This window comes from Bubalus kerabau, chromosome 4 (genome assembly GCF_029407905.1).
Source record: "Bubalus kerabau isolate K-KA32 ecotype Philippines breed swamp buffalo chromosome 4, PCC_UOA_SB_1v2, whole genome shotgun sequence".
Taxonomy (NCBI): Eukaryota; Metazoa; Chordata; class Mammalia; order Artiodactyla; family Bovidae; genus Bubalus; species Bubalus kerabau.
In genome coordinates this window covers 2,215,362-2,230,602 of record NC_073627.1, presented here as the reverse complement: position 1 = coordinate 2,230,602, position 15,241 = coordinate 2,215,362, and the positions used below count along the sequence as shown (strand labels likewise).

Genomic DNA, 15,241 nt, shown 5'->3' with positions numbered 1-15,241 from the left:
AGTATTTGGCACTAGCTGGAAAGAGGAAGGTCTAATCAGAATCTGTGAGCTGAGGCAGATGTCGTTAAATCAGAACTGGTATTTGTGGCTTATGATTTGGTGTGAAATGCAGAAAGCAGGAATAGACAGGCACACCTCAACATGCTGCAGAACTGAAGAGGAAACCTTAACAACCAGAGATAAACAAAACCAGGCACATCAGCCTGACAAATACAAATTCTTATTAAAAAAGAAAAAGAACTGGTCGTATCATAGCAACAATGGGCATTTCCACCCTTAAGCTACTTTAACTACAGGCAGACGTCCTACTACATGAAGACTCTTCTACACCTGTTCTTCCTAATCCTCAGAGCTTCATGGGCAATCATGTATCCCATAGAGGCAGACAGCACATGTGACCACAGTCTAAAGAACGCTTACAGTAGCAGGGAACGTGCGTCGCTTCAAGGAAACCTCGCACTGTGCCTCAGACGCCACGCACCTCAGGGGAGCGGGGTCAGCCCTCGGCAGACAGCGAGCCGGGCGGGGGCGGGGGCGGCGGGGGCTGGGGTGAACACCAGTACTGCACACACAGGCGGGGACAGCAGAGTCTCCAGAGAAGCCTTCTATTTATTTAACTGTGTGAGCACTCAGTAATGCTCCAAAATAAGAACGCTGCCACAAAAGCAACTTGAACAGAAACCGACAAGAAGCTGCGGTGCCAGTGGCCACGGGGCGCTGCGCGGGCACAGAGCGTCTGCGTGGGGGCCTGGGCGGACGGGGCGCCGGGGCGGGCCTCAGACAGACAGGGACACGAAGCTGTTGTACTGCTGGATGTTGCGCTTGAGGATGTCGGAGCACGGGCCGAGAACACGCTCGAACCGCGGCCGGTCCAGCTTGACGCACTTCAGCGGGCCACGGGCCACCACGGTGGCTGCACGGGGCCGGTTCATCAGCAGAGCGATCTCGCCTGGAGGGGAGAGGGGGCTGAGAGCGGGCGCACTCCCGGAACGCTTTCCGAGAGGCACCCTTAGAGCAGAGAGAGACCCGCCCAGGCCACACGACATCCGCACTTCAGAACAAACGACAGACGTGAGACAGTAATGTAACTATTAACTGAGTCAAGGTCAAACTCTCTGAGAGCCAAAAAACTAAAGTAAAAACTGAAATGCAGGAGAAGGAAAACAAGGGCAGGAAGGACCGTGGCGCTTGCCGAGGAGGGACGTCACCCGCGGGACCCACTCACCAAAGTAGTCTGAAGGCCCCAACCTTCCCACTTCCACGAACTCTTCGTTCTCTGAGCGCCGCTGCAGCACCGCGGCCGAGCCCTGCAATGGGACCAGCAGAGAGCAACACACATGAACACGGCCCACTCCCAGGGACACGCTAACGCCCTGTGCAACCTAGAGCTCTGCAAGAACAAATCTCAGCAGCTACTTCACATCTTCTGTGTTCACATGACGAAGAGGACTGGAGAGTCAGCACAGGCTTGACCTCGGAGGGCAGACCCAGGCGCACCGTCTTTTCACTGACACAGCGGCACGCGGGCGATGCCCCAGCTCCTCCTGGTACTGTCCCTGCCTGCTGCCTCTCTGTGACAGAGTTCTGTCTGCGACAGAAACGCCGGGGCTCAGAAGAGCCTGGACACGTTCCTGCCTGGCCCTGCTCACTGAGACTTCCTCAACCCCTGGCCGGAGAGATACCAGCAGCTTCTCCTGACCACATTCACAGCACACCAGCTGTGTGGATCTCCATGTCCACAGTCATGAATATATAAAACACAGGAAAACAGAGAATTTAAAGACCTGAGCTGGGCCCTTTATTGCCAAACAGCCCAAAAACATGATTTCAACAAAAATGTACATCACTTCACAGTCTGCACGTTGAGTGGTGGAGTTCTGTTTGGCCTGTATAAGCAGGATTAATTTGAGTAGATCAGAATCTGGCTAATACCTCCCACAATTCTGACTTAAACTCATTTAAAATGTGGTGGCCTAGCAGAAAAACAAATATCAGCATTTCAAAGGGGATGATAACCTTTAACTAAAACTGTCAGGTGACCCGAGAACAGAAGCTGTGACTGAGAACCAGCACCCCCTTCTCCCTCCGGGGCTGCCCCATCTTTACCTCTAAAATAATGAAGAACTCATCACCCGGCTCCCCCTGTACCACAATCTTCTGCCCGTCTTCAAACTGGACTGGTTCCAATGCATCAGCTACCGTGAGACGCTCCCACTTGTCCAGAGATTCTAAAAGGCAAATATCCAAAGAGTTTCTCTATGTTATTTGGTATTGCTAAAAATTTCAAAACAAAAAGTATAAAAAGTCAACTGAAACACTCCAGTGTGGCTCAGATTCAACTTGGCACCTGTCTTCAACTGCCCCTCTCTCAGCAACGCCCCCCGTCACTTGCAGGTGGCCCATGCGCCCTCCTGAATCCAGGGGCCCAGAAGCCAGACTAACCTACACGAACTCATCCAGTGGGAAAGGAATGAAAAGAATGTGATCATTAAGTATTGCCAAAGACTGCCATCAATGCAACTCAAACCTGCAATTACAGGACCCAAAAAGAATCTGCTCCAGAAATGCAGAGAAATAACTCAGATTTATTTACAAAACCAAAAAGAATAACTAAAAAATAACTTATGTTCCCAACGGCCAAACTAACACTCGAGACACTAAATAGTAATCATTTCCGAGAAAGGAAAACTAAGGGCACAAAAATCAAGTCACTGTAAAAAGCAACAATTCAAGACTGCGTGACCTTATGAAATCCACCATTCCCTCCCAATGAAGAGCAGCTTGTAATAACATCTTCAAGTCCACGTAACATATCCCACAGCAGCACCTCCGATTACGCTGCTCTGCATTTCCTCAAACTTCTAGCATTTTTTCAGAGAAAGCCAGCAAGTGACACCAAACCTTTCCACAGAAGAAACACATTCTTGGTGACACTCACTTTCCTGAACTAAAAAAACTCACTGACAGAGCATGGAGACCAAGTCCCAGGGAACCGGCCAGCCGCCGTCTGGAGGACAGGTCCAGCATTTCTATCCTTCCAGAAAGAATCAGTAGCACTGATTTCTAACTAAGAGGTCAGCCATCCACCAGCAAATTAAACACAAGGTGAAACTCCTTCTTGGCCAAACCTCGGTCTCAAAGTCCCGTGCTTTTTGTTACTATGAGAATATGCTGATAACTTGAGCAATCTTTAGCAAACAGAATCCACTTCCTTAAGCACCACTAACACTTCAATTTAGCGATTCTCCATGCAACTTTCCAACTTACCTAAAATAGACACTTTACTAAGAAACTCCTCATACATCTTCCGCTTTCTCAGCGTGCTTCCCTGTAAACGAAAAAGAGAAAGTCATACCTCTAAAATGTGTAAATCATATAACGCTGTGGAGCAAACAAATGCTATTTCAGGTAAACTGACAACAGTCACTCAGAGCTTGCTTGTTTTCTCCTGTTGAAGACGGTAAGGTCTGTGTTCAATAAAAAGCTCTCGGTAACTTGCTCCTAAAAGGAACACCAGGTATATGGCCAAAGAATTCATCAAGTACTGAAATGTCAAAAAAAAGCAAATAATCAGTTCTGCAAAAAAAAAAAAAAAGCCCCCAAGTAAAACTGAGTATACTTCCAGCTCAGGGTCCTGCTCCACAATGCCAATCCTCTACAGAAAGAAGGACTCAAACTGCTATCGTAGAAACGTCAGAGCAGCACCATCAAGCCATCCGTCCGTGTGAAGATCTTCCTGGCTACAGGAAGATGCGCTGGCCAACGGAGGCAGCTGCAAACATCAGCTGACCACTGCACACACACCCTGTGTTTGTCTCCCATATTATTTCAGCCAAAGTTCTGTTCTAAAAGATCTCTGTCACAAACGGTGTAACGGGTAGTGCTAAGATCAAGCATTCAATCGTTACAAGTACTCCCATCTTTCCGCAGTAGTACTGTCGAACGCGAGTCGCACAGCCTGGATGGTGGGCTGCACCCACTCGCACGGGTCTCACCATGAGGATCCTTCTGTAGCTGTCCCGGTCAATGCCCCACAGTTTCACGTTTGTCTTGGCCTTGACAGTGGCCGCTCGAGGAGTCCCGTAAATCAGAGCAAGCTCCCCGAAGCTCCCTCCTTCCCCAACGCTGGTTGCCCATTCATTGTTGACATAGACCTAAAATACAAAAGCACTGGTGACCTCCACACACACAAATACATATGGGTTAAAAACGCACACACTCTTTTAAAAGGTCAGAATCCTGAACTTTGTTGTAGGAAATAAAATGTTACCTTTCTGGAACACAGCAGAGCAAAGCACCTGCCTTCTGACAAGTCAAACGCCCAGAGTGTCTATGACACAGCTGGCCTAATCATCTGGGAAGAAAAGGGCCCCCAGTGCAGACGATGAGAGTGAAAAAGTGAACCAGGCCTTAACAGTGCTCATCACATATTTACTAGGCAAAAAGAGAAGGGGGCAGCAGAGGATCAGATGGTTAGATAGCATCACCGACTCAATGGACATGACTATAAGCAACCTCCAGGAGACGGTGGAGGACAGAAGAGCCTGGTGTGCTGCAGCCCATGGGGTCGAAAAGAGTCGGACACAACTCAGCCACTGAACAAGTGTACTTACAGAGCCCTGCGCCAGGCACTGTGCTGGTTAGCGCTTTACTTGCTGTGCCACTGAGTTTTCTAATACTCTTGTGGGAGGACAAGATGTACACGACAGAGGCTACACCAAGTCTCCCAGCTGACGACCTGCCGAGCCTCCCCCTGACCTTCTCCTGCAAAGCAGGCGCACGTGCCTGAACCGCTAACCCAGTGAAAGCTCCGAACTGTACACTCAACCAAAGGAACTACCTTTAAGAAAGTCTATGTGTCAGTAAAAATGGCCTTTCTTGGTGTCAGTAAAACATCTGGCAAAAGGAATCTAACATACAAGGATGTAATAGTCCTTCAGACACTCTCAGAAGCAGTAAATAACAGGCTTTTAAGATTCTCAACATATTTTTATTATTAAATCTTACGTCCATCTCTCCTTGGTCAATCACGTAGAAGTTATCCCCTTCATCACCTAAAAGTGAGGAGAGTAAAAAAGTCAGAAGCAAATTATAAATTAAAAAAGAACAAATCAAACCAAAAAGTCCAGCAATATATTTTACAAGTCATAAAACTGACCAGGTCATCAGTCATCTCATGGTGAAGATGCCTCTGAAAAATAACTTAAGCAAGCCACTTGTATGCATAGAAATTAGAAATGTTAACCACTATGTCATCTAAAACAACAAACAAGATACAATAGTAACAACATATCACCTTGTCACTAAAGAAGAAAATACATGGATTATGAAAACCCATGAAAATATTGAGAGTAAATAAGAAAGGAAAAAAGAGGAACACCCAAAAGATGAGCTCCATGTCAGTGTGTGTGGGCAAAATAAGAGCTGGCAGAAGGGACAGAGCCTTACACAGAGACAAGCTAGATGATGAAGAGTCTGAGTGTGGCTTATTCCCTGCTTCATCTTCCTCTGACTGGTTAATGATCCATATAAAGGATATATAAAATATATGTGGCTCTGGAATTCCTTACAAAGTAAAAATGCACGAATTTTCTTTAACAGTTACTATAAACAAAACGATACTGACATTAGGGAAATATTAGCCCCTTAGGCAAAGTGTGCCTTTTACTTTTAGCTGAGAAAATTTTAATTAAAGAAATAAGAAAATCCAACAGTATACCAAAAGGAAGATGGTAGGCTTAAAGAAGAAAAAAACTTCACAACTTTACTAATAGCACTTGCCATAAAAGCGGCCACCCTTACCCTGCTGAATAACAGTCTCTCCAGCAATAAAGGAAACCGGGAACATGGCGTCAAAAATGTCACTGCAGAGAGAGAAGGCTTCGTGTTACAAAACATTAACCTTAAAACTAACAGACCTTAGTCTGTTAGTTAACCTTAGAGCTTCCAGATTTTCAGCCTGGAGTGGCACCAGGTGAACAATTATGAAGACCCTTTAAAACTTGCAACTATGAGGCAGCTAGTTTGGGATCCCAACTGTACCGGAAAAAAAATATCACCTACCTTCTCTCGTTATCATCAAGATGTGAAAACAGTACGTTCTTTTCAATGGCTTTAGCTAAAGCAGCCATTGTCTTATAATCTTTCGGTATAACCTAGGAAAGAGCAGAAAGTGCAATGACCATTCCATACATTCCATAAACCAAAACTTCATGACTGCAACCGACATTTCAATTAGATGTCAAGCTACCTTAGGTACTTAGACAAGGCTGCTTTGAGTTAAGTATTTTCAACACAACACTCTCACACTATCTCTGACCCCACAGATACTGACTTTGAGTGAACAAATACTGACTAATTAATCCCCTTGGTCTACAACTAGGCCTGCACTGAAAGGCTGGTGTTTGGTTCCTAGTCAACAACCCAAGAGACAAACCACTATCACCTTCCCCACAGCCATTACTGAGGCACACCCGAGCGTTTTATGCTAACTGGTCATCGTCTGAAGTGTGATCATGCACTGTTAGTCTCTCAACCTCCTGCCAGCCCAATTATCTTTCCCCTTCAGGCTAATCGCATAACTGGAAATGGCCGACTGGCTCTGAGAAAGAGCCAATGGAGATGAAAGACGCTTACAGAGCAAAAGGGTAAAGCCACCACATGAACGAGAGGACGTCAAAAAACTGACACCACAATGCAAGACAACAAGTACTGCCTGGTCTTTCACTGCAAAACACCACCATGGAAAAGAAAATCCCCCAAACTCAAGTACTCGCTGTTTTATAATCACTACAGATACTTCCTCTGATGGGCTATTATTGCAGAAACCTGCTCCCCAGTACCCAGGAACAGCAAGGATGGAGTACGGCCCACCCCGTTTGTGTTTACTACCGGGAACAGCGCACGCTCATCAGAGGAGACATCCCCGCGGGCAGGTACCTTCCGAACATAAGACGCGGCATCCTCCTCGGTGTAGACCTCAGCGCTGATGGCCCCGCGTCGCCGCCGGCCCTTCACCACCGGGTTAGGGGGCGGCGGGGAGATTTCATCCTCCCGAGAGTCTGCACGGCTGCCTGCTTTCTGCAGGTTCTGGATCTGCTTTGCCTCCTCCTGAAAAATTACAAGTTTATAAAATGAGACCCTGCATCGGTGCTCTTCACTGGCGTTCTCCTAGTCTAACCACAGTCCTCCTCAGTCACTGCAAACCTCTCCTCATCAACATGAAAGTTAAGGGGCAAAGGCCAATCATGAATGGGAAAAAATGCACAGTTGAATTGGAAGAGCGATACTCTGAAAGGTCATACTGGCTCTCAGATGGTGACAGGCGCTATACTCACACACAGGAAGCCCCCGGTACAAGGGCACAGAACGCGCGTATGAAAGCCATACACGCACTGCGGCAATAAAGCGACGCTGATCTGCAACGCGCTCAACAGCAAAACAAAACCCTGGGAAATGAGTGAGATCCCTGCCTCGCCCGTGCATGCCATCTAGGAATATCACTCAGGCACAGCAAGTGACATGAGAAAGTCTAGGCTATCAGGTTACTCCATTAACTCAATACGAATTCTGTGGACCTGCCACTCCACATCTACACTAGGCAAGGGGAACACAAAAAACAACAGAGAGAGTGCTGAGCCTGCGGGATTTAGATTCAACAAATAATGAAATGTGATGAGAACCTGGACTTCAACTAAGATCAGACATAACAATACTTACCCTAACAGAGCTGGAAGCATTCTTTACGGGCAGGGCTGACACTTGGTTTACCTGTTTTTAACAACTTATTAAACCAATCCATATGAAACCAAGATCAACTATTTAACAATCTTATTTTTCAGATCTAGGGCCTTAAAAAGAAATCCCCTCAGGTCTGCAGTAGAAAATGAGTTATGACTGACGCCAAACCCGAATGAAACAAGCCGAGAATGGCGAGCTATCACCTCCTCGTTTGTGACTCACTCTCCATTCTTTTCCTAAAGCAGCCTTAAATTCTAAATGACAGCATTTACTAATTATTTCTGAAAAATTCTGATAAAAAAGAATTTAAGGAGGTGGTGGCTTTTTCTCCCGCCTGGTACTCAGTTCTGCATCTGGCATCAAGACAAATCAAAGCACACACAAGTGCAGCAAGAACCATCTAGAACCACCACCACTGAGGCAAGAACAGTGCTTATTTCTATCAGTAGACTTGTGCCCGATGGTTTTTTCTTTTTTTATTTTTTGGAGGGAGGAACCAGCTTTATTTTTCTCATCTCTCTAGATTTTTCAATTAAAAACACAGTAACAAAGGCCTATAACAAAACTAACGTTAATGTATTTGCATATTTAGTTACAAATGCACTTATCTGTTGACCAAATAATAAAGTGTGTCTACTGCTAAGAATTTATTTTAAACATGCATGTATGTGAAATTACAGATACACAGAGTTATTCATTATACCAAAGCTTTTAACAGCAAAATACCGGAAACCACCAAAACGGTCATCAATATGGCGATTAAGCAACACCCACAGTTACTGTACGTCCATACGATGGGATGCCATGCACACACTGGACACAGGTGTGTAAATGCCCGAGTATGATGGGACTCAGGCGGCACTCCAGGGAGACCACGGCATAGGAAAAAGACTTCTCATTGTCATGTTGATCCACGGGCAAATATGTAACTAAATTGTTTTTTACAAAATTTTCAAAGAAAACCCACTTCATTGTCGTTCTGGTAATTACAGTAACAGGTAAGGTTCTTCTCATTCCATATTAACAGAGAACTTTAAAACTCAAGTCTCCCCAAAGTTTAAAGTTCAAGAGCATAAATGAAAACACAGTTCTACCTCCCAAGATTTATCATTGATATTTCACAAAAAATTCATGAAAAACCTCACAAGTAACCCTTCGTTTGGAAGTACCGTCTATCTAAGTGAATTTTTATTGTCTTAGACGATTCTGAAGTGCCAAGAGCACTGTGGTTGTAACCATGCTTCCTGGGTTTCCACCTTCAACAGCGCTCGGAAGTGTCCTGATCCTGATGACTCGGGAGCCACGGCTGAGGTCGCCCACTTCCACCGAGCACCGTGACACGTTTTATACCCTTTTTCTCGCTGCTGTCATTCTTCAGGCTCCTCACTCCTCAAAAGAACCCCCCACCCCCGTCCACTTACTGTCAGTGCATCCCAGCATGTTAAGTTCTGATTCTGCGCCCGCGGCTCACTCAACGTGCTTTCATCCTCCCTGCCCTGACATCCATTCCTCCCAGAGGGTGACGTCAACGTCCCAGCCCACTGACTTGGGCTTTGGTACTTGGCTTGTTCTGCCACGCCACGCCCTCTTGTAAGACTGTACTCTGGCCCCTGGAGCGCCTGCCCTGCTCTGCCTTGAGAACAGCATGCCTTATATATGGCTGCTCCTTCCACTGAACCCCGGAACAAAACATGTGCAGCCAAGACAAGACGGGCTGAGCAGAGAGGGCTGCACGTGACCCAGTATCGGGACATCTGGAGTGAACCACGGAGACGTGAGGGGCATGAGGTCCCTGTATGACCGCGGCCAAGTTCCCTGACCCCTCTCTCAGCTTTACTGCTTCCTCTCTAAAACGGTGACAATCACCAACCTCACACATTTGAAATAATGAGCATTTACAGAAGGTCAAGGGCTCACACAGAACCTGGCACACAGGAGGCACTCCACGGTCAGAGCCATCACGATTCCTCTCATCTACTAGTTGGCAAGGTTCAAAGGAACACATACAGAAGAGACGACTCGGATTACAAACAACAGTCTGAAGAAAAATGCAGACGCTGTCAATGGACCAACTGAGATAGGTTTCTGGGGCATTTCTTACTGAGCAGTTGAGGGAACCAGAAACATGAGCCCTGGTTAGCACGGCAAAGAGGAGACAAGAGTGTGCCTGTATTCTCAGACATATAACTCAACACCTAATGTACAGAAAAATGACCTGTTGAATAGCTGAAACCCTAGTTTCTCCAATGTCCGGATATCTATAGTCAACCTCGGCTAAAGGAGTGGATGCAAATGAACAAAAATCCATGAACACACAAAAGTGGTAAGCTGTGACTTCTATTAAGGGGTAGAGAGGCCGACACGCATTACATCTAAAAACCCCATGCGCACAGAAACGACTTTCAGGGTCCTTTCCTGCTTTCCCTGAGGTCAGTGCTCCAAAAGGGCCATCAAAGTGCAGCCCTGAGACGAGCACGGCACTGCACTCCCTATAAAAAGACACACACTTCATGCTTCACCCACCTCGTCCGCTCAGCAGGTGGCTGCTATTGATGTCCTGAGAGAAGAGGGATCACCTTACAGCGACGGACTTCAGAACCAGACCTCCAGGAACACACTTCACTTTCAAACAGGGAGGGAAGGCCCACAGCAGCCTTGCGCTACAGTGCTCCACTACCAGAAACTGCTTAAGTAAAAACCAGACTTCCTACCACAATTCCAAAACACCAAGGCTACATTCACTGGGACTGGCTAGGTTTTCCTGTTGTTTTTAATTATTCTAATCATGGTACTAGACACCAATTTCAACAGCTTTCCAAGAAAACGGGGAAAAAGGGTCCAATCACTGAGCCACCCAAATATTTTTTGAACATTAGTAAAACAGATTCTTTTACTAATAAATTATGCTGACTGAGAAGTTGTCCAAATCAGTGGGATACAGTATAAAACTTTCTGCAATACAACTAGATAATTAACAACCATACACCTAAGAAAATGCCTCCCAAGTGGTACACAGTCATTATGAACCACATCATAACTTCAATATGCGTTAAGAAGATCTGTAACTTTATCCTCCTGAAATTTCAGGAGCAAATCAAACAAACTACTCAAAACTCTCAACAACCCAAACTTCCTCCTTCATCATTTTTTTGAGGGGACTGAACTAAAGCACTGACCTTGATGAAAAATGACCACTTTGCTTAGAGAAGCACATACCCCATGCTTAGGTCCCACCGACACACACACAATAAGGATGCGCAACAATGAGTAAAAACTGAATCTTTTTTTTTCTCAAAAGGAAACAAGTCCTGACCAGAACTGTAAATAAAGTAAAATTCTGACAGCCGACCATCTTGCTCTCTCTGCTCCACAGTCGATTTATGTTCGGACATATCCTACAGTAAGACACATTTGGACGACTCGGAGTTTCTAATGTACTAGTCACAGGCCGGACTCTGATGCTCCAGTACAGTGATTTCAAACGTAGGATAAAGCCTACAAGTTTATTTGTTTTGCTGAAGAAAACAGCATAAATGCTTTCAAGTACTGCAGAAGTTCTCAATTCACACCACTGATGTACTGTTTTTATTTTTAATTTTTACTGGAGGATACTCAATTTACAATCTTGCGATCGTTTCTGCTGACCAACGCTGTACTACTTCCAATCAACTGAATCAACTCAGTTACTTTATTTGGTCCATTTTATGTATTAATTAAAACAGTTACAAGGAACTATGGTTGGAAAACCTGTAGCCAAGTAAACTGAGCATTCAGAGTAGTTTTGATAAATTCTACTGATTACAAAGTTACAAATTACTACAAACACATTAACTGCATTTCTTTTCTGAAATTCTATTTTAAATGATGATGATGATTATAAATAATTATTTGGTCAGAATTCCTTTTCTTCCCAAAAATAGAAATCAGCGACCTTCTCCAGCCTTGCATTTAACAACTGTAAGGGTCAGCTCTCGTGCTCCCCCTTTTATTTTTACCTTCTCCAGCTTCTCGAAGTATTCCCTGAGGAAGGCCATGGGCCTCTCAGGCCGTGCGGTGCACAGCTGCACGATGGAGTCCTTGAGCAGGGCCTGGATGTTGTGCTTCTGGACATAGAGCTCGCACTCCCGGAGGCTGCGCTCCTCCTCGCTGGCGGTGGTGCCGGAAGCCATGGTTCACTACGGAGAAGACACAGAAGCTTGGGAAACTATTCACTGAGAGCAAACGTCAAGCTGGCCTTCGATTTAACTCACTAGGCAACAGATTCACAAAGATTTCATTCTCACTAGGTAGATTTTTTAAATTGTAAAACAGGGAGGTGAGGGCTAGGGAATGAAGTATGAAGAGAAGGCACATTCTGGCAAGGCAGTGCTGCACTGAGGTCCTGCTGCACAGGGCCCAGGCCCGGAGAGGCACCGACTGGGCCGGCCACCAGGCGGAGAGGAAGCACGAGCGGCTCTCCCGGCAGGGGCTGGTGCTGAGGAGTCAGGCAGGCCCCCAAGGGAATTTCATTCAGTTCTCTTCTGCAAAAGGAATCCTGAGGAAAGAGACGTGTGCAAAGGGTAAACAGGACAGAGAACTACAAGGCACAGCAGTCAGCACCTGGTCAAAGCAAGGAAGCACCAAGAGGGACATCTGATGTCCCCTTCACGTAACCCGGATTCCAGGGGAGCAGGCCAATCTCAGCCAGCAAACCACCCGAGCACAGGCTCTGATCAGCCAACACAACCAAAATGGTTTAAAACACAAAAGAAACCCCAGATGAGTAACAAAAGCAATTTTTAATTCCAGACTCTTTGTACCAGATTCCAGCCTTAAATGATAACACAATTATCCACTAGTAAAAGGGAAAATCTTATACGTTATTAATAGGAAAAAAAAACCCACCATATAAACACCTTAACAAGTAAATTATAAAAGATTTGAATAGGGAAATGTTAAACCATCAAGTTTTTAACTCACATGAAAACTAAATAGATAAACTACATTTAGTGAATTTTAGAGGGTTTAAACTACTTCGATGTGAAGTAAAATAAACAAATGCAATAATGGGCGGCTAACCTCAGCCTGGAATTCAAAGCTCACTAACTTAACAAAAGAGTCACAAACTGTTTTCCTTCCTAATTACCATGTAATTAAGATCAGAAGATAAAGGTGAGGTCCTTTCCACTCTGCAAGAGAATTCAGTACTAACCCATGTTTTCCAAATACAACGCACACAAAACAATGAGATCAAACTAAATTTCAAAGGACAAAGAAACAGCACAGGGAAGAGGGGCAGTACTATGCTGTTACTCATTCTGTTTTGACAGCTTTATAACAGTAGACTAGTTAACAGTCGATGAGAAAGTTTGTAGATATCTGACAGGCACATAAATTAAAGAGGCCACAGAAAAAGATTCCTGCTGCTCCTTCAGAAATAAACTCTAACACACACACACACACACACACACACACACACACACACACACACATTACCTTAAGATAGATTCACACCCGCCTCTTTTACAGGTCAGACAACCGTATCAACTGAAAATCCACTTCAGAATTTTCTGCATTAGAAAATATATTGTACTGAAAGCCACCAAAATTGGTCAATGAGATCTGTGTTTCCAAACACTGAGATACATTTCGGGAACATCAATACATGTTTTCAACTGACCAGAGAAACCATTCAAAGGTCAGGTTTGTGGTAGAAATGATAGAACTGAGTCCAAGAGGTGAAACTGGTTTTTTGTTTGCAACAATGTATTTAAAAGACCAAAAAGAGGACACTGGAAATTTGGCGACATATTAATAGAAATGCTCCAGGATTCATGCGTTCATCGTGTGAATCCCGGAAAATCCGTATTTCATGGTCTTAATTTCTTAATGGACTACAGATTCACTCTGCACTTGTACTCAGTTCTAACAGCCTACAATTTAGCTCTCTCTCTCGCCCCCCGTTACTCAACTGCTGAAAAACGGACACCGCATTGTCTCTAAGAAAACACTGGGGTTCCTTCTTCTGGAAATTCAGTTGTGACAGTAACACAACGCCGTGTCCAAGGGATTAGATGCCAGTAAGTATGTCAGACCCTTTGAGAAGGTCGCTGATTCAGGCCGCGGCCAGGAGCCCTTCCTGGGGGTCATCCTCGGGGACCATGGAGATGGCCACTCCCCCGGGCTCCCCCCGGCGCGGACGCGCGCGCCCCGAGCTGGGGGGGCCCCGGGAACCCCGGACGTGCGCAGGGACGTGCCCTTCGCGGCACTTGGGCCCCGGCCGCGGGAGGGAGGGCCCCCATCTCGCTCCGGTCGGAAGGCCGCGGGGAGACCCCCGAGGGGGGCAGCGGGGTGGGCGAGGCCGGCGAGAGAGGGCTGACGAGGGCGGACCGACGGGGCAGGCCGGGACGGACGAAGAGCGCCGCGGGCGGTCGCGGAGGCGGCCGCGCGGGGAAAGCGCGAGCCCCGCGCCGCCGCCCGTGGTGGGGGGAGGGTGAGCGAGGCGGCGCGGGTGGGCCCGCGCTGGGAGCCGGGAGCCGCCAGGGCGGCCCGCGGCGCGGACGCCGGCCAGCGCGGGGCCCGCGGCAGCCGTGAGGAGAGGCCGCGCGGGCGGGCGGCGCCGGGGGAGCGGCCGTCCCCCCGCAGGGCGCTCCCCGCGACGCCATCTTGGGTCGTCCCGGCGCCCCCGGGCGGGCGGCGGGCGGCGAGGCGGGGCGCGCCGGGGCCCGCGAGTCCCCTCACCTGCGGACGGGCGGCGGCGGGCTCGGGCTGCGGGCTCGGAGACGGCCGGCGGGGCTCCCTCAACGACGCCCTCCCGGCCCCGCTCCACTCGGCGACAGCGGCTCCGCAACGGCGCCACCGGAAACGGCCGCGCCGCAGCCAATCAACACCCAGCTGCTGACGTCAATGCGCCTCGCTCTGGCCAGAGCCGTCGCCCCGGCAACCTTAAAGGGGCAGCGGCCCTGCAGGCGAACCCTCGCCCCTCCCCCGCCCGGAGTGGTCCTCCCTCTGCCCTTGTTTCGCTCCCAGCGCGTCCCTGATCCGCACCCCACGGCGCGCGGTCTCCGGCTCGGGGCTCCCGTCGCCCGTCACCTTCCGCCCCTCACCTGTCCCCGTTCGGACGCCGCGAGCACCCAGCTGCTCCGCGGGCTCCCGGCCCCTGTGCGCGCGGCGCGGCAACTCGCGTGCCCGTTCCGCGCTCTCCTAGCGCCCTCACTCCCGCCGCGCGCGCCTCCCGCGCCTTTTCTCCGGCCCTCCGCGCCCGCCCCCGCTCGGCCCCCTGGGGCGTCCCGGGGGACAGGTGGGCGGCTCCGCCCAGGGCCCCGCCGAGGGGCCGCGGGACCCAGAGGGGGCTTCCCACCGCCTCCGACCCGGGGGAGGCGGCAGCTGCTCCGGGGGCCGCGCACGGCCGCCGGGCATCCGGCGCTCGCGGCCTCCGGGCTGCGGCCGGCCATCCGGCCCAGGAAACCCGAGCCCGGCCAAGTGTCCTCTCGGCAGGTCCGGCTGCCCGCCCCGCGCCCCC

The 15,241-nt window shown here is 48.4% G+C and overlaps 1 protein-coding gene across 2 annotated transcripts; it reads right to left on the bottom strand.

The window, feature by feature from the left end:
- Nucleotides 1–591: 591 nt before the first annotated feature.
- Nucleotides 592–14,966, bottom strand: PRKAR1A (protein kinase cAMP-dependent type I regulatory subunit alpha). Of its 2 annotated transcripts, none has more exons than XM_055574983.1 (11): nt 14,826–14,966; nt 11,736–11,915; nt 6,940–7,110; nt 6,064–6,155; nt 5,803–5,864; nt 5,008–5,054; nt 3,996–4,154; nt 3,268–3,328; nt 2,107–2,228; nt 1,226–1,307; nt 592–949 (listed from the first exon to the last, which is right to left on the bottom strand). In XM_055574983.1, the coding sequence occupies exons 2-11, from the start codon at nt 11,907–11,909 to the stop codon at nt 777–779; spliced, it is 1,143 nt and encodes a 380-aa protein (XP_055430958.1). In that variant the 5' UTR covers nt 11,910–11,915; nt 14,826–14,966; the 3' UTR covers nt 592–776. The 2 variants fall into 2 exon arrangements, with proteins under 2 accessions (XP_055430958.1, XP_055430957.1); XM_055574982.1 differs by lacking the exon at nt 14,826–14,966 and adding an exon at nt 14,461–14,619.
- Nucleotides 14,967–15,241: the final 275 nt, after the last annotated feature.

Coding starts and splice junctions, on each gene's coding strand:
- PRKAR1A (XM_055574983.1), bottom strand. CDS start 11,909: ATGGCTTCCGGCACCACCGCCAGCGAGGAGGAGCGCAGCCTCCGGGAG. Junction 5,865..6,063: donor CTTGATGATAACGAGAGAAG/GTAGGTGATATT, acceptor CTCTCTCTGCAG/TGACATTTTTGACGCCATGT. Junction 950..1,225: donor GGGGCCTTCAGACTACTTTG/GTGAGTGGGTCC, acceptor TCTCCCCTCCAG/GCGAGATCGCTCTGCTGATG.